Source organism: Dermacentor silvarum, chromosome 3, assembly GCF_013339745.2.
Source record: "Dermacentor silvarum isolate Dsil-2018 chromosome 3, BIME_Dsil_1.4, whole genome shotgun sequence".
NCBI classification, from domain to species: domain Eukaryota; kingdom Metazoa; phylum Arthropoda; class Arachnida; order Ixodida; family Ixodidae; genus Dermacentor; species Dermacentor silvarum.
Genome location: NC_051156.1, coordinates 209,243,392 through 209,271,280, shown reverse-complemented (window position 1 = coordinate 209,271,280; position 27,889 = coordinate 209,243,392). Strand labels below are relative to the sequence as shown.

The 27,889-nt window shown below is 46.7% G+C and overlaps 1 protein-coding gene across 2 annotated transcripts in view; it reads left to right on the top strand.

Moving 5' to 3' along the window:
• LOC119446582 (beta-hexosaminidase subunit beta) overlaps positions 1-27,889 on the top strand; it is an 84,402-nt gene that overhangs the window by 30,451 nt on the left and 26,062 nt on the right. The window contains exons 8-10 of one of the 2 annotated variants that reach the window (XM_049664229.1): positions 8,424-8,481; positions 11,763-11,854; positions 12,870-12,974. In XM_049664229.1, coding sequence (XP_049520186.1) covers positions 8,424-8,481; positions 11,763-11,854; positions 12,870-12,974 — 255 coding nt within the window. Of the gene's footprint in view, positions 1-8,423; positions 8,482-11,762; positions 11,855-12,869; positions 12,975-26,980; positions 27,032-27,889 lie in introns of those variants that run through there. The other variant, XM_037711052.2, reaches the window with a different exon arrangement.

The window sequence follows — 27,889 nt, the reverse complement described above, 5'->3', positions numbered from 1 at the left end:
TATACAAAGAAAATTCTTAGTTATAATTGTTTGTAAGAGTATAATACAGAATCTGATGGGGCCAATGTCAATAAGATGAACGAATTCTGGGGTTTCACGCGCCAAAACCACAATTTGATTATGAAGCACGCCGTAGTGGGGGGGGGGGGACTCTGGATAAATTTTGACCCCCAGGGTATCTCTTACCGTGCCCCCCATGCACGGACACACGGGGCGTTTTGGGTATCTTTAAACGTGCCCCTCATGCACAGGACACGGGCGTTTTGGGTTCATCTTTAACGGTTGCCCCTCATGCACGGAACACGGGCGTATTGGGTATCTTTAACGTGCACCTCATGCACAGGACACGCGGCGGTTTTGGGTATCTTTAACGTGCCCCCATGCACCGGGACAAGGGCGTTTTGGGTAACCTTTACCCGTGCCCAGCCCCGGGACAAGGGTTGGTCTCTACGTGCCCCCCATGAACGGGACACGGGCTGTTTGGGTATCTTTAACGTGCCCCCCATGCACGGACACGGGCGTTTTGGGTATCTTTAACGTGCCCCCCATGCACGGGCACGGGCGTTTTTGGGTATCTTTACGTGGCCCCCCACTGCACGGGACACGGGCGTTTGGGTATCTTTAACGTGCCCCCAATGCCACGGGCACACGGGCGTTTTGGGTATCTTTAACGTGCCCCCCCATGCACGGGACACGGGCGTTTTGGGTATCTTTAACGTGCCGCCATGCACGGGACACGGGCGTTTTGGGTATCTTTAACGTGCCCCCATGCACGGGACACGGAGCGTTTTGGGTATCTTTAACGTGCCCCCCACGCACGGGGACACGGGCGTTTTGGGTATCTTAACGTGCCCCCCATGCACGGGACACGGCGTTTGGGTATCTTTACGTGCCCCCCATGCACGGGACATGGGAGGTTTTGGGTATCTTTAACGTGCCCCAAATGCACGGGACAAGGGCGTTTTGGGTATCTTTAACGTGCCCCCCACGCACGGGACACGGGCGTTTTGGGTATCTTTAACGTGCCCCCCACGCGCGGGACACGGCGTTTTGGGTATCTTTAACGTGCCCCCCATGCACGGGACACGGGCGTTTTGGGTATCTTTGAACGTGCCCCCAATGCACGGGACACGGCGTTTTGGGTATCTTTAACGTGCTCCCCACGCACGGGACACGGGCGTTTTGGGTATCTTAACGTGGCCCCCCATGCACGGGACACGGCGTTTTGGGTATCTTTACCATGCCCCCCATGCACGGGACACGGGCGTTTTGGCTATCCTTAACGTGCCCCCAATGCACGGGACACGGGCGTTTTGGCGTTGCGCCCCCATCGAAATGCGGTCGCTGCGGCCAGGATTGTATCACGTGACCTCGTGCTTAGCAATGCTACACCCTTTCCGCTAAGCCACCGCGACTGGTCAATTGGCAAAGAGCACTTGCGACGAAAAGCATGCGAATCCGTCTCCTGATTAATACACTGTGCTATACATCTAATGTGTCCCTAGTGTGTTGTTGACACTTCGTCACTGAACTGCTTTTAAAGATTTTTTCGCTAGAACACCTCGCATAATGCAGCTGGAAATATGTATTTTTGCAACATCGCGCCGTGCTTCCCCAACACGGCTCCCAAACAACTTGACATTTGTGTCGACAAGAGAAGACGTGGTTCAGGAACAGCGCCCACCATCGGCCGCGCATTTCTTTATACGTACAAAGGGAGACTTCATCCACTTTGAATGTATCTAACCGGAAACTTGAGGTGTGTGTAGCGTAGGCGTGCGCGTCACAGCGTGCATGAAGTTTGAAAAATGGACACGGAGGTATATCAACGTAACTTTGCTAAATATAAGGAATTTTACATGTAGGTGTAATTTTCATGCTACATGCGTTTTATGCCACAGGGCAAACTTTCGAATAAAAACAAAAAATGAGATTGTGCAAGTTCGCCCGCGACGCAGGGGCGTGCTGCTGTTGAGACGTCCCAATTATTACAATTTACAAACAGCTCTAGAATGAGGATATAAAAAATAAAAAAAATGGTCTCAAATTCACGCTATGAAGGTGGTTGGACAGTGAAGTTGTAAACGACACCTAGAAAGATTACCAATTTCGACGTAGCTTGAAATTATTCACATGGCCACATTCGCATGCACTTTACCGAATCATTAGCCTAAGACGTTTCAGTGGCGTGCAACATGGCTTGCGCCGCTACTTCGTGCACCCACAGAGAATGGACCAGAGACAAGAGAAATGCACTCAACCACACTTTCGCCACGCCTCGTATGCACGCTGCTCTTCAGGAGTCCTCACTATATGTGGCCTTCCATAGTAATGTCACAACAGGAATCAGTTGCTAGGCGGGTTGTTTTTACATACGAAAGCGTAGTTACGTCACTCCTTGCTTCGTATATGCCACAATTGCCGCTTCCTGCTAGCTGCAGCTTAAGCTTACGCACCGTAATCTTCACCGCGGAATGCTTGCGGCGAACGCTATAGATGCACGAAGGCGAGCTTTCTGGTTCTTTTTTTTTTCTTTCCCCCGCGTGACCAGTGCTGCCGCGGGTACGAGTGCCATCTAGTGGTGCTGCAAGGAACCCAGAGGCGCACGTGCCACCTGATCGTAGTTCTCGTAGATATGGTTGCAGGCGGACAGGATACCGCGCTGGAATCGAGCGGTACAGACAGCAGTTCTAAGCGGATTTAGTGAAGTGTACTTTGACGCCGTGTGTTTAGCGGAATTCTTAAAAATCACGCCTGTGGCAGATGCCATAACTCTAGTCTTTAAGCTGGCTTTCTCGAAGAGTGATATAATATTTGCGTGGGATAACCGAAGCGCTTAATCAACTAATTAACAAGATCAACAAGATCTACAGACTCAGTGACCCAGCTTGAGTCACTGAGTATGTGGCAATGTGTGGGCCGCATATCCCAATACGTTAGCTCCAGTGGTTCTCTTGGATCAATTTCAGTCGTCATTTTGAATTGCGAAAGTGTGCAACGAAACACATTGCAACGAGATAATCTGTTGGTTGAACCGCAAGCTTATAATAAAATCTTCAATAAAATATGTTGGTAGTCTGTGCTTCCGCTGTTTGTATGTATCATAGGATTCATATTGAGTGACGCCCCTTCCTTTGCATTACCACAGTAATCCCCTACGATATTCATTATAAAACTGAATAAATACGGTGTGCTGCAGGATATGTTTTATTATTGAGTTGACATGTTAACAGGATTATGTTACATTCGCGCTCGCTAAAATTGAGACGAATATTTCGCGTCCTGTCTCTCCGATTTGCCATTCTTGTTGCTGTCTTTCTTCAGCTTGCACCGTTTCTTCCATTTCTCTCTCTCTCTCTTTTTTTCTTAGCTCCAACACTCACTGTTGTAACTTTTGAAAGGTTCCAACCTCTGCGGCGTCACTGTCGTGAAGATGCAGGTCGCGGGCATTGTTTCCGCATGACGGCAATTCTAGCCTCTTCTCACGATCATCGCGTTCTCACGAACAGACACGAATGCCCTGCTTCGGTGCGTTATGCGGAACTCTACACTTGAGTACTGGACCAATCCTGATCGACGACACAAGCGACTGCACAAATGGGACCCAGAAATGAAGTTCCGCATGCCTCAAACTGAAGAGGAGCATAACAAGTCTGCTACACCGGATTCGTCTTGGTGTTGCACTCACGAGGCGTTATACACATATCATCGGCTGCAGTGACACTGGTCCCAACTGCGATCACTGCCCAGTGCCAGAAACACTTGAGCACATATTTTGCTCATGCCCAGCGTACGCGCGAGAATGGCAGAGCCTCATTTCAACTATTCAGCGAGTGACTAAAAGACCAATGTCTGACGAGATTGTCTTAGGTTCTTGGTCTGACGCCAACAGCGCAGCTGTGGTCATCGAAGTGACTATAGCCTTCCTTCAAGCCACTGGACTCCATGCACAGCTCTAGTATGACCTCAACGGTTGGCAACGCGCCGCACGAGACAGATTGTATGCGCCAGCAAATACATCGCGATATGAAAACACGTATAGAGCTGCGCTCAAATTTCGTATTAGGGAGCATCGTAATCGTCGGTGAATTTTTCTTCAAATGCGATACTCTCCTTTTCAGAAACCAGCATGAGTTTCCTTGGTAGCTTCGTGATACTCTCGGGTGGATGACAATTCCCGTAATGATGACGATGATGACGATAATTGTTATAATGATGACAATGATGGTGGTGTGCTGGTGGTGATGATGATGATCGCCAATAGCATCTCCTTTAGGTCAGAGGGGCGACGAATATAGCCTGTGTGAGTTGCGGATTATGTCGTAATCTAGCATTATGCCTATCTCTGCATTATCTCGTGAAGTTATCGATACGTGTGACGATTCCTTACATGAATCAGGATGGCGAACAGACGCTGAACAGAGGACGCAGCGCGGATTGTCAAATCTCTAGGGACTTGCACCCTTCCTATTGGGTAATATAGTTCTGCCGCTTCCACAGTGCAGCAAATAACTACTGAGATAGAGTATAGTAGAGACATGAATTATTGTGAAGAGAGAGAAGATCAAGGTGAGATCACTTATCTTTAATATAGTACAGATCAGTGGGAGAAATAGGCAGAATGCTAGACTGTGCTGTTTGAAGTAAAACCTCATTAGCTCGAGCGGTCTAAGGGATTTTTCTGTCGCCGTGGCGTTTCGAAGGGGATACCAAAAGAAATCATCACCGTGGTTGCTAACTGGAGTCGAAGGAGAGGTTTGACTTAGTCGGAGGCCCATTTCTTATAGGAACACCTAATTTTGCAAAATTTTTCAGGTCTTAAGTCATATTTATTTACCATTCGTTCCTTCTTTTTAAGTGCCCGACTCCTGCGCCATCAAAACCCCAAATGATCATGCTTCTTATTACTCAATTTGTTCTTCCGCCAAATTAATGGTTTAAACCCACAGCCGTCTCTCGTGGCGCGTGCAGCTTGAGCGTGCCAAAGGCAGAAGAAGTAACGACTCGACGTTTGGCGTCAAGGAAAAAGCCAGCAAGCACCCGGTGCCACTCTGTTTCTTGTCCCGCGATGCAGGACCTAAGGTTTCTATACTTTATTCTCTACTTCTGCACCGTAAGTACGCCGATGAAAACAGTGCCCATAGCCCATTTAAGACGCTTATTGCTTATTCTCAACACCCATCCGTAGTGATGTCTCTTACGACATTTGTCATACAGAGCGAGTCTCTCAAGATTTGTGCGCTGCCGATCTCGATGTCGCGGGTGCGATCCACGCGTCTACAGCAATTTGATGGGGGCGAAATGCAAGAACGCTCTTGTACTCATATGGGTGCACGGTAGTTAACCTCAGGAGGTCAAAATTAATCCGTTTTCTCCCATTGCGGCATGCCTCATGTCGAGAAAAAAAAATTTCCCTAAGAGACATCATAACTGCTTACATGGCTAGACAGGTAAGGCAACACTAAACACGCACAGCTACACAGAACGAACGTCTGCGACTCGCAGGACCCCGAGACTATTGGCTTGAGTGCATGGAGGAAATAAAAAACTGAGCAGAGGCCATACCCACTCCGCGCGCTAGGAGAAAATTGCGGAAGAAGTGACGTAATATGTTTTGCTGTAGAAGCGATGTTATCGGGGCACAATGGCGGTTTTGTTATTGTTCTCTGTGCCGCTCCGTAGGTCTCGTATCGTGGTAAAGGCGTCGTGTGTGAAGGATTGCGTTAGTCTGCGTGTTTTGTTCCGATGCGTTATCTATATAGACCGTGCAATCGCGGCTGTTGTGGCCACGTGGGACTGGAAGAAATAAAAAAAAGCGCGACACGAGCGCACATGCAACGTCGTACAGCACGTACCACACCAGGGACGAAGAACAATCTGGGAATATATTTGCCGTCTTCGGTAGATTCATGCGAACGTGTCAGTACAGACTGAAACCGCTGTGCTTCAGAATACAGGGTGTTTCAGCGAACACTTTCAAAATTTAATTTTAGAGGCTGTCTGCGGCAGATACCACAATTCTAGTTCATGAGCTGGTGCTCATTCGTCAAAACCACTGTAGCTATTTTAACCATCATACATACTAATTTCATCTCCATCAACGGCTTTTATATATTACTCTATTTATTATGTGGCACTCTACGCCGTATTTTTTATTCCGACTTGAATACACGGACCATCCTATCGCCATTACCTTGAACGGACCAATCACCATTGCTCTGGCGCCATAGTAGGCTTTGTGCCATTAAGCACCATAAATCATCGTCACCATCTACTTGAACATGTGGACATCACTTGCACAAAAAATTGAAATAATGCATAATCGACTAATTAACGAAAATTTAAGTTTGTAACTAATCACCTAAGTATCGTAACTGCTACGCATGTGGCACCATTGTTAAGGTCGCCTATAGTCGCTAATTTACGCGGCCACCGGTCTGGCGAATGCATAGCTTGCAAATATGACGACGGTATCCTAAACACGACGCAAGTGTTTCGGCGCGTGCACGTACGCATACGTTTACAGTGTCACACTCAATATCTACGCGAAATCTGCCCGGCATGACGCCTGCCTCAACGACTGAGAAACTAATACTACCTACAAGACTTAAGATTGCCGCTAAATGTACTCGCACGGAAACACAGACAGGAGAAGGAAAAAATAGAGGACGCTTAAGCTTCGCCTTTAAAGAGTGGAACGCGACAGCATTCAAAGGTCTTTGAGTGCTTCTCACGCTTCCAGGCAACTGCAGCTTATGTAACCGTAATGTTAACCGGAAAACGCTGGCGGCGAACGCTATGGAGAGCTTTCTGGCGAGCTTTCTGGAAGAAGCGCGGCCTCCTGTGTGAGCCGATCGCGGAGGTTGTGCACAGCCGCTCAAAAAAAGAAGAAAAAAAAACATAGTTTTCAGGTTTCTGTTATTGTTTCGCACGTTCATTATTTCATTCTCAGAAGGTTTGACATAAAAGGCATGCGCTGTCAGTGTTTTGTTTTATGACAGTTTGTGGGCTGTCATTCTCAAAATTGCGAGGAATAACTTTGTCAAGAATTTAAGACAAGGTATGAGCAACTTTAGTGATAGAATGCTGTGGCAATATAACCCGCATATACAGTTAAACTTGGATATAACGAACTTCAATATAACGAAATTCTCGATATAACGAAGTATTTCACTTTTCATAACCGCTTGTCCATAGAACACCGTGTATTTATAACCTCAATATAACGAAGCGTGTTTATACGCGATTTCAATATAACGAAAGTTCACAGCCGCAGCAAAGGAATACCGAGACAATAAATGGAAACTTCCGCGGATGCAGATGGTCAAATGATTGAATTACAAGCGGCTGCTCGCGAACGCACCTCTAAGATCGCGCAGTCGCGCGACAAGAGCGACCGCCGAAGTGGAGCAGTATCATGTTCCGTATAAAGTTCAAGTGCGATAAGATCATATCGCACCCCACGCGTGCTTTAGGTGCGAGTGAAAGCGCGCGAGGGTGAGAAAAGAAAGATGGTTTCATCACCGTGTGCCACCTTCCCGCGCAAGCAAAGGGAAAGAGGGAGAGGGCAGCGAGCTAGCGGATCAAGCGCGCGCAGAGGTACCGGGGGTGCGTTTGCGCGCGTCTCTATTTCTGGCGCGCGTCTCGGCCGTGGCTGCGCATGGCTGTAAGCGCGGCTGAGCGCATACGCAGCTGCGCACCCTGCTTACACGTAATCTGCCGCGTGTGCAAAGAGTGGGCGTGCCGAGACGGCGTGGCGTATGTGAGCTGTCATCCCGCACGTTTAGTATTGGTGGTTGCGTAGTCTCAAGTTTCGGAGACCCGTTGAAGCGAGAGGCTTCAAAAAATGCATAAAAGTCACTAATTCAGTTTTAACTAATTACGCTATACCCCATATTGCAATTTACAAATTCTAGCCGTGGAGTTCGCAAGGCGGATCCACTTGGAGCGAATTCTCAGGAGGACACCAGTTTCGAGATGTGTCTATAAAATAGTTATGTAAGGTTTAACTCGGAGCTTGAAAGTTTGCGATAATGGTTTGGCATGTATAATTGGATTTATCTTGTATTTTGTTGATATTATTTGCTAAAATATTGAAGATCATAATTTTATGTCGATAGTGTACCGTTTGTTGTGTTGTTGGCCTTGGATAGCTGGCCTTAACCACCATAAAATGAATCAAGTTTAACATGTTTGTTCAGGCACCCTTCCATTCTTGATGGAAAGTAAATAAATTCAAATTTTAAATTCATTTAGCGTCGGGCTTTGGCGTAAATCACACAGGCCTTGAATCTAATCAGTCAACCATGTCAGTCAGACATATTGAATAGGTAGATAAATAAACGTATTAAATTTTATAAGTATCTTCGTGCTAACGAGCTTTCGAAACAGCATTTATATACATTTCAATTGTTTCTTTGCAGGCGAGCAACACTTTCTTTGTCATTTCAAGTGTCATGGGTGCCCACAGTAACCTGAACAGTGAGTAATTAGTGTCCCATGCAAGATATGTGCACCGTGCTATTCCGCACGTCCTTGGTTTATTAAGACATAACTTCGACATCTTAAACCACTCAATTCGATGCTATCCGAGCTTGCTTTGCTTCCTCCAACACTACTGGCGCGGTTCAAAGTCCTCACGATGATATTTGTGATAATTTATACGTATCTTTAGCACTGTACAGCTTCAGCTGTATGGAAATGGTTTTGGTTTGCATAGCGGAGATTTATTACCAACCATTATGGAGGGCTCAGGTATAAAAAGAAAAGACAAAATGTGAAAGCTGCTTTCTAACCAGCGCGTTTTGTCTTTAATCAATTTTTTAATAAGTGGCGCTGTTCGAAGAGCAAGTCGAGATGTCGACTTCCTTCAAAATGACTCCATTATGTACCTAATTAGCTAATTAGTTTATTGATTAGCACATGAGAGCAGGTCATTGCTTTTGCCCAAGCAGGAGTGGAACACACATCGTGAGACAGAAAAACTAGACGTTGAACACAAAATGTAATTTGAACACAAAATGTAATTTGGTGTCGGCTTTACAAGAAAGTACCGTATTTTCCGGACTACAGACCCTTTTCACGGCATCATGGCGATCCCATGGGCACTGCCATTTTTGATCACGTGGTAACGCGTCCATGGCTTGCCTCAGCTGCCTCAGCTGCCTCCGTTGCCTCCGTGTTTACAATGGATGTGCGTGATGCCCTGCGGCACAGCAAACCTCTGTTTCTCTAAGTCCATTAGTTTATTTATTAGCAGATGAGAGCAGGTCATTGCTGTTGCCCAAGCAGGAGTGGAACAACATCGTGAGGCAGAAAAACTAGACGTTGAACACTAATGTAATTTGGTGTCGGCTTTACAAGAAGGTACCGTATTTTCCGGACTATAGACCCTTTTCATGGCATCATGACGATCCCATGGGCGCTGCCAACTTTGATCACGTGGTAACGCGTCCATGGCTTGCCTCAGCTGCCTCAGTTGCCTCCGTGTTTACAATGGATAGGCGTCATGTCGGTGTGGCACAACAAACCTCTGTTTCGGCGAACATCGTAGTCGGCGACTGCGTGGACGACACGAAGCTTTGGCGGCCACAGGTTCAGATGACATGAAAGCGCTTACATATCCCCATTACGCCATGTCCAAACGGCGCGAGCCCCGCTTTATATACAAGCACCGTCTACACTGGTGCTTGTACTAAAAGCGACGCTAGAAATGTATTTCAAACTGTCCAAACTTTCCGCTTATGAATTAAATCAGGATCAGCGTATTTTGCTCTTCGTTCTCCATTTGCCAATCACAATGAAGAAGTGGCTTGTCATGTATCTGACTCAGTGACGTTTCTCGATGCGCTCACTGTCTGATTGTTTATTTTCTTTCTAATTGTCCACGGGTGTGCTCAGTTGCGGTAGAATTGTTGTTGCAGCATACAAGGCTTGAGAAGTAAATGTTCTTTATATTGTAATAGTTTGTACCAAGGGCCAATTATCGGTAGTCCCTCGTTTACAATGTAGACCATTACGAAACGTTCAGCCTCGAATATTCGTGTGCATTCGGTGTAGTCGGCGTCACCCATGCTTCGGCGAATTGATCATTCAAGTGTGCGCTATTCACTTATTCTAGTACTTTGGCGATAAACTGGGCGTAATTCTGCCTATGAGTTGTAGTGGATGTGTGTAGATAACGTGCGAGAAACTTACTTTGCCAGGAGGCGGCTCTATTTCCTTCGTCGCTGTGCAACCAGCAGTATACCCACTCTTGCTGACGCTCCTTGTATGGTCTTGTATTTGGAGGTTAGCGATGCAACATTGGCGAATGAGCGAATTTCTTTATCCTCGAGCAAAGCCGTGCACGGTGAACGGCCGACAACGAAGGCAGTACTTGTGTAGAAGCGGTCCGTTAACTTGGCCACACAAATTTGTCTTATTCCTTAATATGCTGCAGGCACTACTCTTTGCAGCCGACTTCTGCACACGTCTTCCCTATACCGTTCCACGTGTTGCAGCATGAATGAAACAGTGAGGTAGCGAAAACCCAGTTGCGTGTCCGACAGCTGATCGCACAGTATCTGGGCAGAAGCGGTATAACGGTTTCGTATTCATGCGCTTACGTCGAGGCAACGTGCGGGGCGCCACCGAAAGCGCCATCTCGTTTCTCTAGAGCAAACTTCCCCGCGAAAAGGGTCTATATACGTGCACCATAAAAGCTTAGATGATGAAATTTCGCGCGATGTGGATTGTCTATGGACCCGGACTATGCAAAATTTTATTTTTATTTTATTGGGATAGCAATTATATGGACACTCGAGGCGAAATTCCGCCGTCATCGTCGCCGTCGCCGTGAGGTTCCGTATAAAGTCCACGGGCGATAAAATCGTCGCCGCGCGCCATACGCTGCATGTGCGAGTGAGAGTATGCGACGGTGAGCCGGCAATCGCGGCTCGCGCACATAAGGGCGGGCCGCGAGTGTTCTGCGCCGCGAGCGTCCGCCCGCGCGGCTGTATCTTGAAACCCATCTGCGGCAAGGCAAAGTCCGCCCTCCTTGTGTGTTCGCGGCGAAGATCGCGTTGATGCGAGCGCCGGCACAAAGCTGAATACGCTCGCTGCTGCAGCTGCGCTGACTCACTCCGGCGTTTTGAAAGCCAGTTTCCGCGGTCTTCGAGTGAGATTTGCTCATGTTTGCTTGCACGCGCGTGACACCATGCTTGTTAATTTAGCTAGTATGCCTATGTTTACAAGTTTATACGGCTGATAAAACTACTATCCTTACTTTGTATAGCTGTCCACTAATTTGCTATTGCAATCAATGCTTCACCTGTCGAGCAAAACTGCGTCTTTTTTATATATCGGAGGCGCACTCGAAGAAACCAAGGCCAGTCTGCACTTGACAGTTTCCCTCGCTAAATCACATCAAAGTCAGAACGTCTCCTAGAATTCAAGGTTGGTGTGCCGTGGTGCGCCAGGTTCATGAAAACAAATCACCTGAATGTTGAGTAGCCGTTCTTCGAATGCAACATGTATGACGTTTTGTTCTGACAGCCCCGCGAAGAGCGATTTTGAAAGGTTTTAGAATTAGCCGCTACACGCATTCCAATAAAGGAATTGCATTTTTTACTGGTTTATATAGTAAAATTTCTGCTCACCTGCTGTACAGTGGTGATATCACGGGACTCATTCTTATTTTCGACTGCATTCACGCGAAGTGAAACACGGTACTACCATTTACACTAGCACCTGCTCGGCCTTCGATACTCCTTTTCATACAGAGGAAGGAGTCATCTTCGACATTATCTATGGCCTCGGATGTGCCCTCAACCTTGCCAGCGATGTAATCATGCTCCAAGCGTTGAGAAACCCGGTACGTAAACAGCGCAAACTCTCGTTTCCTGATTTCATCTTGATTAGAGTCTTCCGGCATTGCAGACAGCATTGGCGGAAAATTGCATTTTGCGTCGCGTGTTTTCCGAAACGCACTTATCCGGCAATGTCCTCAAACAGTTGTTCTAGGATACCGGATGAGAAAAGCCGCCTGAAAAAGAGCACCGACATCTACCCGAATGCAATACTTAGACAAAAAAGAAGCCTGCTAATGAAGTGTCGGAAGTACCAGCTGCGAATGACCGTGGATCTACGGAGAGTGACGCCACCGAAAATGAATTATAAGCGGCACTTTAAGAAAGCGACGATATAGCTTATCGAGTTTCCTACCACATAATTATGATGCCATGTCTCAGAGTTTACAAATAGTATAGCGTGTCAGTCCTCATGCGATGGCATCCGAGACGTGGAGGCACCTGTTTGTGGCTTGCACGGTTCGCCTGTGTGTGTAGGAGGGCAGTCGTCAAGCGTCTCGCTTTCGTACCCCCCCCCCCCCCCCCCCGCCCCTCGCTATCAGATGCAGTTTCACTAGATGCAACTTTCACTCACTCAATCTACCTCCGGCTGGCGCATTAAAGTGAAGCGTCTTTCTAACTCAATATCACGTACATGAATTGGATGCACTAAACATGATAGACGATGCACCAGTGTCGCATTGGAGTAAGGTCAGCAACAGGCAGCTAAGTTGTAGCAGTGGGCGCGTTAGTGTGTGTTTTCTTTCACCGTTACGCAAACCCTCGCACAAAACGTCAGCACAGAGCGAAGCTGAGGCCACAGGCCTTGACGCTGTTTTCTGCGCATTCGTTTCATTATTGTTGAAACCGGACCGTCTATCTTCGTAACACGCGTGTCGTCCCGTACCACTGTGCCGTCCAAGCAGTTTAATTTGTCAGGTGAATTCGGTGTTTGCCTCGTGATACTTCATACCAGGACCGCTTAGAGGAGCGCCTTTGTATGACGGCTGTGTTTTGTCGTCTGTTCCATTGCAAACGCAGAGCCAGGCAAAGGAGAAGTTTCGACTGTTTCTCATCTGGAACGCCTTGACGACCTGCGGCTGCTACGTCGTGGACTTGTTCCGCAATAATTTCCTCAGCAAGCACGTAAGAGGGCGCTGTTTGCCTAAACTTAAACACTTTTTTAGCGAACCTTGGCTTGTCGTGCAAACCATAATTTTGTTGCTTTACGAGCCAACAAAAAATGATTCCAAGGAAATGTAGAAAATAATGAAAGGAAAATGATACTGGACGGAAAGATAACGTATCGCCGGTGGGAACCGAACCCCCAACCTCCCCATTACGCGTGCGTAGCAGTATATATATAACATACAATGTAGGGTGATGGGTTCAATAGTGTTCGATTGTAGGTTTTTTTTTTTCCGCCTTCAGGATACTTTTTCTACATCTGGCTGACCGCAATAAATGACAAAAAAGAATTATTAAGGGCGTGACTTCCCATTGGAAAGTTCTCATTGCACCAGAAAGCATCCCATTCAGTTGATATCAGTACGCAATCTCCTGTGACGTTAATCTTCAGTGCTCTACTTTTAGCACGTGAAACAAAAATATCGCGGTGCTTAAGTTAGTGTCGTGACAATCGCGATCCCAGAACAGATCTGTACGGAATAACTCCTCTCATTGCCGTACTCGGAAACCCCCTGGAAGTGACAAGCTGTCGTTGTTGGTGGAATGGTGTTGCCTTCCGCTGATCGCGAGCTACGTGTTACGCATGACGACAGCAGCGTGTACGCAATGACCAGACGGTCGCCATGTACTGACAATGAGCGGAGCAAGATTGATTAAGGTTAGCTGGGAACACTCTGTACATACGAGTGAAGCCAAGTGTGAAGCTCTGCCGCCATTTTACGGGGGGCTCCTTAAGATATCCTGAATTGTACGTTGCTACAACATCACAGCGGGATCTTAATTTGCGACGCGTTAGCGCCGCGGACTGACTGTGATGGCCGCGATGTCAGAATTGTATTTGTAGCGAGAAAAAGTGACCATCACTATGCCGTCGACGCTTTACGCTGCACCCGCAGCGGTAGCCTGGTGGCAATGGCGTTGCGCTGCTGACGTTGAGGTCGCGGGATCGAACCCGGCCGCGGCAGTAGCGTTTCGATGGCGGCAAAATGTAAAAACGGTCCTGCACTTCGATTAAAATTCACACGTTAAAGAATCCGGGGTGAAATACGGCGATAGCGAAGAGAGCGTGGAAGGAGGAAAGCGGAGGAGGAGGGTATTGCGAAAGCGTTAGAAGAAAAGCGTTGTGGCGCGCAAGACGGGCTTTGCGGCGACGATGGCTACGAGATGGCGCCAGAATATAGCGCTCGTCGTTGGAAACAAAGCGCTCCATGAGCGAAGGTCTGTGTGCAGCGGCTGCTGGGAATCGCGGCCACGCGTCACCCATGCGCTGCCTCTCGCGGTCTCCCGATTAGCGTGGCAGTCGCGCCACACTTCGCTCCGTTGGCAACATGCCGCACGAGACAGATCGTCCGCGCCAGACAATATATCGCGAAATGAAAACACGTACAGAGCTGCGCTCAAATTTCGCATTAGGGGGTACCGTAATCGTCGGTGATCTTTTTCTTTAACATTCCACGAGTTAACCTGCCGCACTATATATATATATATATATATATATATATATATATATATATATATATATATATATATATATAGGTGCCTCCCGATTTAAAATGCCAAAGGCCACCAAAGTCACAAAGCAAACAATCGACCAGATTTCAAAGTAAGGTATAGTCTACGAGCATTACGTATGTCCACAGGGGAACAATGGATGACTATAGCCAGTCATCTCAGATTTTTGTGAATTTGTTCAGAGATGCGTAGAATTGCTTGAGGTACCTACCGGGGTGACGCTGTGGTGATGGCGTTGCGCTGCTAAGCCCGAGGGCGCGGTATCAAATCCCGGCCGAGGCGGCCGCATTTCCATAGGGGCGAAATGCGAGAACGTACGTGACACCGTGCATAATTAGGTGAACGTTAAGGATCCCCAGCGGGTCAAAATTACTCCGGAATATTTAATTTCTAAGGCATTCCTGATAACCACATCGTGGTTTTGGCACGTAAAACCCCCGAATGTAATTTAAAATATTAAATTAAATTATTGCTTGAGGTGCTCAATGAGCCGAGCTCAATCAGTGTGCATGAGGGTGTCATCCATATCATCGTGTGCAGTACAGCGAAAGCTATCGGTCGCGTTAGCCATTCAGAAACGAGATCCGTAAGAAGGTAGGGCTTCTCTACTGTACGAGCGTCTGATCGCGCTGCGCTGGCTGCATGGAAGCTCCTCGTTGGTAGCGCTTCTCGTTAGCATTAGTCGCGCGCAATGGGCGAGCCGTCCTTCCTTCTCTCGAAGACATGGCTGGCTCTCGTTATCAGTGATCTGCTGACAAGAGCCCTATACTTCACTGCATTCACTGCCAGGAGTTCACTCATGTTACATGCAAAGCCGCAACGATTGTTTCATTAAGGCGAAACCCTTAGATGTCTATGTTGGCGGTGCCCTTGGCGGTGACCTTGGCGAAACTACGCCATGACGAAAAATGACCGACGCCGCAAAAAAAAAAAAAAATGCTCGCATTTACGTCTCATTTCATAGGATGGTGCCTATGACACTATAACGTAAAATGATTCCAAACCGTTTTGATTCCAAACTCCTGACGTCAAATTTACGTAGAGAGAGAGAGAGAGAGCGAGTAGATTTTAATGAAGAGAAGGGAGGAGAGGTCGGCCTGGAGAGCGTGTCTCTAGCCTGCTACTCCTCACTGGGGTAAGGGGAAGTGGGAGATACAGAGAGAGGTAGGTGACAGGTGATTATGATATCGTACAATGAGCTACTATTTACACACGTTGTCCAATACGCGGTTGTGCACTTTCCACACACTACACGCAGGAGTAGTGTTGTCCACACAGAATGTCATCGCACACAAATTTACGCAACCACCGACGCAAGCATCGGGCGGTGACGCGCAGCGTTGTCTGAACAACCCAATCAAACACTCTCCTCGTTTATAGTAAGTCACCTTTGTTCGCTTTCAAAACCAATAACATTGTCTACACTCAGCGGTTTTTCTTATCTAATTGGCTGACAAGAGGCGAGGAGCATGCTCTAAGCGAGAGGGTTTCGATGGGGCCGAGCCAGCACAGTGAAAATATATAACCGCATGAAGAGGGTGGTGCCGGCTTCTCCGATTGGTCCGCTTCGCCTTAGCTTGGGGTGGCTGATCGAAAATGGCGGCGGCGTGCAACGGAAGGATAAGAATGCCGCTAAAACGGATCCTCAGCAAGGAAGATTTGGCAGAGCGATGTCGTATGCATGCCGAAAGGGCTCGATAACGTTTTACTTAAAAGGTTTATCATGTGCAAATAAATGCATGCTCACCGGCAGGTGTGAGTAGCAAGGGCCTGAGCGATCGGCGGGCAGCCATCTTCTTTCGGAACGGTGCAGTCTGTGGCTATTCAGAAAAATTTTCAGTTTTGTTCGGCATATTAATGCATTTTTTTTTCGCGTACACGTCACTTTGACGTGGTGAGTTTTCGCGGTTTTGTGAGGTCGCGTGACAGACAGGCGAAGTGTGCGTAGCCAGAAAACATTGGACCAATTGCAGAGGGCTAATGGTGAAAAGGCGTCGAATCAGGAATGATTATTTTTCTTTTGTGCGGTTTAATCATGCATTATCATATGTACAGGTTATATCAGATGGGGAGCTATCGCGGTTTTCGTGACGTCGCGTGACAGACAGGTGAAGTTGAGAGTGTCCCGAAAATGTTTTGACCAATCGTGGAGGCTGATTGCAGAAATTGGAATCAAAACAGTTTGGAATCATTTTGCGTTATAGCGCCCTAGTACAGCGAAAGCTATCGGTCGCGTTAGCCATTCATAAACGAGATCCGTAAGAAGGGCTCCGCCCTTGTATGAGCGTCTGATCGCGCTGCGCTGGCTGCATGGAAGTGTCTCGTTAGTCGCGCTTCTCGTTAGCATTAGTCGCGCGCAATGGGTGAGCCGTCCCTCCTTCGCTCGAAGACGTGGCTGGCTCTCGTAATCAGTGAACTGCTGACAAGTGCTCTATAATTCACTGCATGCACTGCCAGGAGTTCATTCATGCTACATGCGAAGCCGCAACGATTGTTTCATTAAGCCCAAATTCTTAGATGTCTATGTTGGCGGTGCCCTTGGCGAAACTGCGCCGTGACGAATAATGGCCGACGCCGCAAGAAATGCTCGGATTTACATCACATTTGTCAGGGTGGTTCCTGTAAACAATGTAAATTACTGGCTTTTGAAAGAAAATTTGGTAAATTTTGGTCCGGGTGGGAATCGAACCCGGGCATCCCGGGTGCGAGAGGAGCACGCTTCACTGAAGTCACGGCTGCTCCACGGTTCTGTCTTACTAAATGTGTGCCTAGTGCGTGCGTGATTGCGCACGTCACGTCGCAGCCATCTCGTTGACTAAAGGCGTGGCCTAGTGCGTGCACTAACACGCTGAACTTAGGTGCTGCATTACGTGTTCGTAATTGGCATTCACGAGGTCGTCTTAGTGCCTCACGTGTACTTCCCACTGCGGCTCGTTGTGTCTTGCAAGAAGTGTAGCCCCGATTGTATAACTTCAGGCTTTACCAAATGTGCAGCAGGCTTCCGCCTTCTTGTGTTACAAGAGTGCAACCCCTGCCAAACGTTTTGTACTTTGCTCTCTTTAGGTCAAAGTTGAAAAAGACGCGTTGCATGAGATGGATGAAGCATCATATCGAGTAAGTGCAACCGAATAATGCCCTCGCTTTTTTTATTTATGGCGGTGCTTTCGCGAGGAAACCAACAAACGAGAAATTATGTACCAGACCTAGCTGTTAACGCGAATAATTGCGAAGAAAACGGGACATGAATGGCAAGCAGGAAACTTGCTTTGAATGTGACTCATCATTATATTAGGAGTAGTGCGAAATATATGTTTGGAATAGTAAGCTTACTGCAGTAAGTAAGTAAGCTATACTGAGTAGGCTTAATGCAGTATAAGTTCTAAAATTGAGATGTCTGATATGTGAGGAAAGAAAGTTGTAGAATCGGCGTTAGCTTGTGAGCTTTCTCGTAGATTGCGTTTCTAATTACTTTAGCTTTGTGCATTACTGCATTATGTCATCTTAACTAACGCTGTATCTGCTGTGCTTTAATTCAGCAGTTCTTTGCGCTTTCCTTAGTCGTTTCATTTCCTTTTCCCGTTCCTTATTCCTCTAATTTTTCAGACCATGATGTTTTACTCCTCTATATTCACGAGTACAGTGATATTTCTTGTAAAGGTAAGACTGCAATGCGCTCTATATTGTTTATATTTTCCTAAAACATTTCCGTTGGAGATTTTCTGTTTTAGACTCATATTGGAGATCTTAAGCAGATTGAGAGCATGCGTGCAGACGTGGCGGATAAAATCATAGCATCCGAAACCTTTACCTGAGCTCAATATCGCAGAGGACACGGGGCTACGCTCGAAATGTCGGGAACGCGTCGCGTGGAATGGCCTGGAAAACATTACACGTGGTGTGCTGGAGTTGTCGGCGCCCATGATTCTGCAGTCTATACTTTACCACGCCATTGCTCGTGAAAGGTGTTCTAGAATTTCATTTTATTTGTGTGGATGGTGGGAGGCGGGTTCACACCATTGCCATTGGCGCCACCGCCGCCGCCGTGCTGACGTTGTTGCAACGCGCATGCGCGTCCTGCGCGTGCAGAGTCAGAAGGTCTCCAGACACACGCAGTGTTTGGTTTCAAAAGCGAGAAAGCCAAGTGGACGCGCACCATCGCGCTCCGCGCAATTGACGTTGCAGCGGATTCATGCAGGGCCTTCATGCTCTGCCTTCGGCTGCTGGCATGAGCGTTAATTGCACGCACAAACACCAGCGTTCGTGCTAAGCAGCCGTGTGCATACCTCCCCGTGGTGCATACAGTGGTTCAAGCGGAACGCTCTATGTACACACTATGTATACGCAGGAAACTGTCACGGATGTGGCGTCCTTGCAGTTTCGAACTCTTTGAAACGGTTTAGCTTCGCACGAATGTGTGCTAGAATTAGCGAGGCCGCCAGAGTTTGAATCGGGGAGTCTTTATGTGTTTTGGCACGGAAAGCACTTAAGTACTCAGTCACAGCCGGCACCTTGGTTCACATGTACAACCGGAGCTTACCAATCCGTGTGCATTAAATTATTTCCACGATTTCGCAGCGTTTCGTATATATATAATGTACTGCAATAAAGCTGCTTGAAACGTTGTCTGTATCGCTCGATTCCAGGGCGGTATCCTGTACGTTTTCTACCAGATCTACGAAAACTACGATCAGGTGGTGGTCAACGAGGAGGCACGGACTAGCGGTACGCAGCCCGGCCTGTTGGCCAATTCAGCACCGGTCGCATACAGGTTCGAACAGGGAAGCCAATTCGGGGTTCCTGCCGTGCCTACCGGACCAACGTTTACGGCTCCTCCATTGGGTGCATTCCAAACGACGACTCAGGGCTGGTCGGGCATTCCCAGCACCACGCCTGCCTGGTCAGGGATGCCCCAAGCACCGGGACAGCCACACTACGTATCCGTTCAACAACCTCACCTACCAGGACAGCAGCAACCAGCTCCTTCCACGCAGCCGCAGTGTTTTTCTACCGGTGGAATCGTGTACGTGCCTTACTACTCCAGAACCCAGGCCCAGCTGACGGTGGATCAACCAGCGATAGCCCGGAGTGCGACTGCCGAAGCAACCGCGGCTGAGGCAGTGGCCACCGAATCTCCGCCGGTTAAAACGACAACACCGGAAGCGCCGTCATCTGAACCTGGTACTCCTACCCGAGCGAAGTCAAATCAAGAACCGCAAGGCGAGGCAAAGGGTGCCAATGCGGCGCTTTCTGAACATGTACCCCAAGCTCCGGCCTCGCGGTCGTCGACGCCTACACAAGCTGCACGGACTCCGCCAACGATGGATCAAGATACACGGGCTCTAGAAGTTGCAACGGCTGAAGGCGCATCCACAGATTCCGTGTATATTACGGATGCCGCGGCTCAAGAAACGCTACCCGCTCACAAACCACGCCGAATTTCTCCAAGGCCAAGCACGGCGGCCGAATCAGCGCCGAAATCTGACCCGTCGGTGCCAGATCCTACAGACTCGTAACGACCAGCCGGGCCGAGTTGGCGAAGTTAAACGCCGGCTCAACGCCAAGCGACGACATCTGTGACCGTGGGCGAATATAAGTAACGCGAGGCGCGGTGCCATTAGCTCCCATGGACAAGCTACTCTTTAACTGACGCACATCCAATGATCTGTATATCTAACTATTCTCAGATTATTGCTAAAATATTAAATTTTCAGGCCTTCTGAGCCTGTATTAAAAAGAAACCTCATACGTTAGAATTGTTTATAAGAGCTAATGCCAGTTGATGCGGTAAATGACAAATAGCACTTAGGAACGAAAAGCAATCTAGTACAGCCTTTCATTACATTTGCGACAACTAGGGTGTATGGAGTGTGTTGTTGACACTTCGTCGCTAAATCGCGTTTAAAGATGTATTTCACTGGAGCGCCTCGCATAATGCCGCTGCAGAGGCGTATTTTTGTCTTTATGCGCCGTCCTTCCACAACACGACTCTGGAGAAACTTGAAATTTTCGTCGACTAGCGACGGATGTGGTTCAGGAATGGCGCCCACAATCGACCGCGTATTTCTTTATACATACTATATAGGCAGATTTCCTCAACTTTGCAAGTACCTAACAGGATACTCCAGGTGTTTGGAGAGTAGGCGATTATATCACAGTGTGGTCGGAATTCAGAAAATGGACGCGAGGTATATAAACGTAACTTTGATAAATACAAGGAATTTTACATGTAGATGTAATTTGCCTGCTTCAAGCTTTTTGTTACACAGGGTAAACTTTCAAATAAAATAATTGAGAATGAGCAAGTTCGCCCGTAACGCAGGCGTGTGTGGCTGTCGAGACGTCCTAATAATTTGCAAACACTGAAGTGAGGATAAAGAAAATCAGAAAAACTAAATGTTTGATGATTCAGCAAATAGACAAAATGAAGCACTATTGCATGAGATTTAAAATGCATTGTAGCTTGGCCGAACAATTAAGATAATGAATTTGAAAGCAAGAGAGAGAAAACGGTTGTTTTTGGGGGGGTTATTTATTTATGTTTGAAACAGGACACAAATCTAGCATGTCTTCTGGCCACGTGTTGATTCAAAACGGAAATCGGACCCCGCTTATTCATAAAAAATGAAGTCAGCAAGACAAGTGTCATATAAACAAATAAATACTGCATTTAGAATTTACAGTCGTTACTTAGAAAGTTATTTAGGAGGAAGTTCCACATCTTGTTGGGGCACGTACTGTAAGTAAACTCATTTGATCAGTTTAAAATTTGACCTAGAAAAGCAACGTCAGAAACACCTACAGAAAAACACGTTCAAACACACTGAAAAACACTTTAAATATCTATCAACATATCTGATGATTTGAACACTGTTGCAAATGTTTACAAGAAAGCAATTGCACTTTTAAATCAAAGGCAACGCTGGCAAAGATATGTTTTAGACATGAGTAATGGTAACAACAGAAACAGAACTTTTGGAAAAGAATTACTATCGGTGCTCTCTCAAAAACTATAGTTCTCGCTGTTTTATCATCATCATCAGCAGCAGCAGCAGCCTATATTTATGTCCACTGCAGAACGAAGGCCTCTCCCTGCGATCTCCAATTACCCCTGTCTTGCGCTAGCCGATTCCAACTTTCACCTGCTAATTTCCTAACTTCATACTATACTGATACCTGATACTTGTTTCCACATATATGCATACATCACCACCTCTAGTTTCTCTGTTTATGTAGGCCACGTTATACCCGTCATTATGCCACTATATCAGTGTCATTGCGGTACCAAGTTTCAGTTAGCATAACGGCAGAAAATTTAAACTTACATTTATCAAGAAATTTCCGCAACTCGTCTTCTTTAGGACGGGCTGACTGTATGTTCAACTGAAGAAATCTTAGAGTCGATGGGGCAGATCTAGGCCCGATCGCGTTAAACCCTGCAGGACAAAATAAAAGTTGTTCACCACCACCATAGGCGCTGATCCGCAACAATCGTACTTAATTGAGAGGGACTAGTACACTTCAGAGCCATTTTGAAGCTAGAACCTTATCAAAACAAAAGACAGGCATTGCAGTGTAGAAGCAGTGCTGTGAGTATAGACACCAATAAAATTACCTCGGAGTACTAATATCAGTTATCATAAATAGGCTTGTGTGAATTTCCATGATCACAGCTCAAACCGCAGCGAAGCTGACCACGAGACCGCGCATGTGATATCCGTATCCACGGTAACCATGCCACTGCCTCAGTTCTGTTTAGTCATGATTGACAGTCGCAATTAGCAGAATATTGTAATTTACCGCAACATCCTTTATTACCAAACACAATCTTACGTTTGCCTGTACCATGCATCGCACCGCCCCCCCCCCCCCCCGCCCCCCCTCTCCTTCCCCTCTTGATATGCCCAAGAACACCCGCTTATCCCATTCCGTTAGCTCCAGTGGTTCTCTTGGATGATTTTCTGTCATCATTTTGAACTATCTACATTTATTCGGAATATTGGGCGGAAATTTTCAGCAGAGCGCTTTACAACGCGTCAAGTCTCAGTCTCGCTGCAAAAGTTCGTTTTCTAATCAGAAAAAAAAAAATGCCACTAGTTCGAGAGTACCATATAGCTACAATCAAAAACCATATTTCTTTCTCGGAAACAAAGCTTATAATTTGAAAAAGAGTTCGGCCTTCTACGGGAACTGTTAAAGTGAAGGTTTCTTTGCGAACCCTCCCGGGAATTTGTTGACCATGGCTTCTGGGCGCTGCTGCATTGTTGTCGAATAATTCATATGGCATAACATCACAAGAACTTTATTTTAGTCCTGAGGAACTGAGATCTAGGGGAGCCCAAGGCTCTCCCAGATTAAGTCGGTGGCTCCGCCCACGATGGGACCGGGAGGCGAAGTCCTGTCGCGATGTCGTGGGCCCTCTGGACAGCCTGGAGTTGAATGTGAAGATTGCTGCTCTTGAGGGAGTCCTCCCGTTGCTCTTTCGAATAGGTCATACTAATAAAAAAATTAATTACGTGCCCGATGATGAGATTGAACTTCGGTGCCCAAGTACAGAAGCCCGATACTCTAAGCGTTAAAATACAATCATATATACTTATATATAGTTATATAGTGCCAGCGCCAACTTGCACTTTTAGATTATCGCTGTGTGGGTACCATTGCGTAGTACGGGTGCGCCAGCGCGCCAGTTTCCTTTACGTCAAAGATGCAGGACTAAAATAGGCAAATTAATAGCATTTGATCCACCCCTTCAGGAAAGCTTCGCTTCACAAAGATTCCAAGATGTGCGTTGGATGTGCATAATGTTTTTTTTTTTTTTTTCGTTCAAATGCGATACTTTCCTTTCCAGAAACCAGCATGCCTGTCCTTGGTAGCTTCGTGATACTCTTGAGAGGATGAAAATTTCCCGAAATGATGACGATGATGACGATAATTGTCATAATGATGACAATGATGCTGATGTTGCTGCTGGTGATGATGATGATCGCGAACAGCATCTCCTTTAGGTCAGAGTGGCGACGAATATAGCCGCCCAGCCTGTGTGAGTTGCTGGTTACGTCGTAATCCATTATTCTGCCTATCTCTACATTATCTCGTCAAAGTTATCTATACCTGTGACGATTACTTCCATGAAACAGGATAGCGAGCAGACGCTGAGCAGATGACGCAAAGCGGATTGTCAAATCTTTAGGCGCTTTCGCCTTTCCTAACGGGTGATTTAGTTCTGCCGCTTCCACAGTGCAGCAAAGAACTACTGAGATAAAGTAAAGTAGATAAAGGGGTTTTTGTGAAGAGAGAGAAGATCAAGGAGAGATCACTGATCTCTACTTTACTATAGTACATATCAGTGGGAGAGATAAGCAGAATGCTGGACTGTATACTGTTTGAAGTAAAACCTCATTAACTCAAGCGGGCTTCGTGACCTATCTGTCGCCGTCCCGTTTCGAAGGGGATACCAATAGAAATAATCGCCATGGTTGCTAGGTGGAGTCGAAGGAGAGGTTTGACAGAGTCGTGGCACGTTTCTTATCGCAGCAGTTAATTTTGCAAATTTTTTCTTGTGTTAAGCCATGTCTATTTCCCATTAGTTGCTTCTTTTTACTGCACGACTCCTGCGCCATCAAAATCCCAAATCATCGTGCTTCTTATTACTCACTACGTTTTTCCGCCAAATTAATGGTTTAAACCCACAGCCGTCTCTCGTGGCGCGTGCAGGTTGAGCGTGCCAAAGGCAGAAGAAGTAACGACTCGAGCTTTGGCGTCAAGGAACAAGCCAGCAAGCGCTCATTGCCACTGTTTCTCCTCCCGCGATGCAGGACCTAAGGTTTCTCTACTTTATCCTCTACCTCTGCACCGTAAGTACACGGATCAGAACATTGCCTAGCCATCACGATTATTGCTTATTCCGAACAGCGATCTTTAGTGCTGTTTCTTACGACATGTGTCATGCGGAGCGAGTGTCTCTTAAGATTTGCGCGCTGCTATCCTCGAGGTCGCGCGTTCGATCCACGTCGCGTCGACAGCAGTTAGATGGGGGCGAAACACAAGGACGCTCTTGTACTCATATGGATGCACGGTAATTAACCTCAGGAGGTCATCATTAATCCGGATTCTCCAGCTGCGCAAGCCTCATGTTGTCATCATCCATAGCTACTGGTCCAGTGGTAGTAGCAGTGGATTTGCCTGAAAAAAATATATATTTCTGTAATTTACGTCATAAGTGCTTACATGGCTGCACAGGAAAGGCAACACCAAACAGGCACAGCTACATTGAACGAACGTCTGCGACGCTCAGAACCGCCAGACTAGCCTACTTGTGTCCCCAACTACATCAAGGCTTGCTGGCACATATCGTAGGGAGTGCTCTTGAACGTGGTGCAAGAGATCTGCCAACACTCATAATTAGATCGTAGTTTTGGCACATGAAACCAAATAGCTTAATGTTATTTTTTAACAGCGAAGTTGTTAAAGGCTAGTTCCCCCAGGATCGTGTCCGCGTGTAGAAAAAAACTATCATCATTAGCATTTCGGCTCCTTGTGCGCGGTGGTTTGGCTCCACTTGCGTGGGCCAGTTGTACATTTTCACAGGTGTCAAAACGCATGACTAACATGACTGATGGGTCATGACATCAATAACATCACATGCTCGTTAGTTACGTCACGATTAACGATAATTACGTGTGGCGGATACCTACATTAGATATGCGGGTATGAGCCAGGAACAAGAAAGAAAGAAGGAAGGAAGGGAAAGAAAGAAAGAAAAGAGAAGAAAAGAGAAAGAAAGAAGGAAGGTAAAAAACAAATCATGTGTAGCTCGTACCCGTGTTGGATATGTGGGTATCAGCCGCCGAGAGCAGGAGCGGGAGAGATCTCACAGGATCCTGACGCTGCCGTGCAGTGTGCCGCGGCTATGGACACTGGCTCATACGCTAGTCTATGAGGATGGGGCGGCCTTGGCGCAGCAAACGCACTTACTTGGCCATCGCGCTGGGCGAAAACAAGACGCCGGTGTCCTTGCTTTTTGACGAACATGCCGAAGACGCTCAATATAATAAATAATGATAATATATAAATTCACTATAGCAATATTCACCACAGCAGACCCACCATAGTCCCAGCTTCGCTGGCTTCCATCTTCACAGTAGTAGAAGGGCTCTGAATATTTTGTTTAGATTTACCTTTGTGCTACCTTCGAACTCTGTTTTGTAGTAAACGGGGCGGTGAATAGTCGTGTGTGCTGTAAACCCCAAGAAGCAATCTGGATAAAGAAGATGTCCACACAAAGTCAACTTGTCAACAAACATTGACAGAGGACAGCTCTCACAAATGCCGTCTTGCTTAACGGAAGCGTGACCCGTAAACAGCATGATTGAGCTGCTACACTTGCAATTCGTGCATTTTTTAAAATTATTGTATACAGCATACGTGCATAAATTCTTAAATGCTGTCATTAGGTATAAAATAAATGTGTAGTGATTCAAATATTTACGTACAGTTTAATTCAGAGCTTGAGACACATCACTGAATGTGTCTTGTATTTGATTGATACTATTTGATATTTGATATTGATAATCATAATTTTATGTCGATGGTTTCCCGTTCGTTGCTTTGTTGGCCTTGCACAGCTGGCCTTAACTTTCACAAAGTGAATCGAATTTAACATATTTGTTCAGGCATCCTTCCATTCTTGATGGAAAATACATAAATTCAATTTCAATGTACATGGAGCATCGGGCTTTGGCTAACCTCACAAAGGCCATGAATCAAATCTGTCAACTATGTCAATCAGGCACATTGAATAGGAAGGTAAATAAACTGTTACAAATTTTGGAGGACGCTTAAGCTTCGCCTTTAAGAGTGGAACACGATAGCATTCAAAAATTCCTGGCTACTTATCAGGCTTCCTGGCAACTGCAGCTTTATTTTTCTACAACTTCGCCTCCGCATGCGGCTGCCGTAAGGTACCTGTAGCGTGGCACCAGCGGTCGAGCGCTGTACGTGGGCGCAAATAGAAATACGCGTCCCTGTAGGCTGCCGTGGAGGCGAGCGCCATCTGGATAATATTTTTGCAAGGAGCAAACCACGGCGCGCCGTTGTACGAGTGGTAGAAACGCTGGAAAAGGGGCTTGTGTTTGAGTTTCTTCGTAAGAGAAATATGTTTTCTCGTATATTAAAATTGCCATCCGATGCTATCATGTCTGTGGGTTGTGGCTACGTCGTACTTTACAATTTTTCTGACGCATTTTGCTTTGAGAAATTCGATTAGTTCACCGGCGCCTCTGCTCCACGCGGAGGGTCTGCGTCCTCGGTCTGGTTCGGGATGATTTTCACCGACACGGACGCCGGATTTTCTGCGACACGGGGCCCTTAACGCTGTCGCATTAATATATTCGTGCCCACGAGCTTTCGAAAGAGCCTATAGATAGATTTCTATTGTTTCTTTGCAGGCGAGCAACATTTTCTTTTTTTTACAAGTCTCATGGGCGCCCGTAGAAGCCTCAACAGTGAGTAATTAATGTACCATGCAAGATCTGTGCACCGCGCTATTCCGCACGTCTTTGGTTTATCCAGACATAACTTTGACGTCTTACACCACTCAATTCGATGCTATCCGAGCTTGCTTTGCTTCCTCCAACACTGCTACTACTGTCCTTACGACGACATATGTGATAACTTATACGTATCTTTAGCACTGTATATATCTTCAAGTGTGTGGAAATATGTAGTTGTTGTTTGCTTAGCGGAGATTTATTGCCAACCAGTATGGAGGGCCCAGGCTATAAAAAACAGAAACGTGAGAGCTGCTGTCTTAACCGTAGTGTTTTGTCCTTAAATTTTTTTTAAACGCCGCCGCTAGAACAAGTATAGATGTCGACGGGCTTCAAAAATGACTCCGTTACTTGCTTAATTAGCTAATTAGTTTATTGATTAGCAGAAGAGAGCAGGTCATTATTTTTGCCCAAGCAGCAGTGGAACACATACCTTGAGGCAGAAAAACTAGAAGTGTATGCTTATAGATAACGTGCGAGAAACTTACTATGCCAGGATGAAGCTCAATCCCCTTTGTCGCTGTGCAACCAGCCGTATACTCACTCTTGTTCACGCTCCGGGGATGAAGTCTTTTCTTTAGAAGTTAACGATACAACACTGACGAATGAGCGAATTTCTTTATCCTCTAGGAAAGCCGTGCATCGTGAAGGGCCGGCAACAAAGGCAGTACTTGTGGAGTGGTCCCTGAACTTGGCCACACAGATTCATTTCATTCCTTAATGTGTCGGTCACTATTTCCCTATAGTCACGTCTTCCCTATACCGTTCCTCCTGTTGCAGCATGAATGGATCACAGTGCGTTAGCGAAAACCC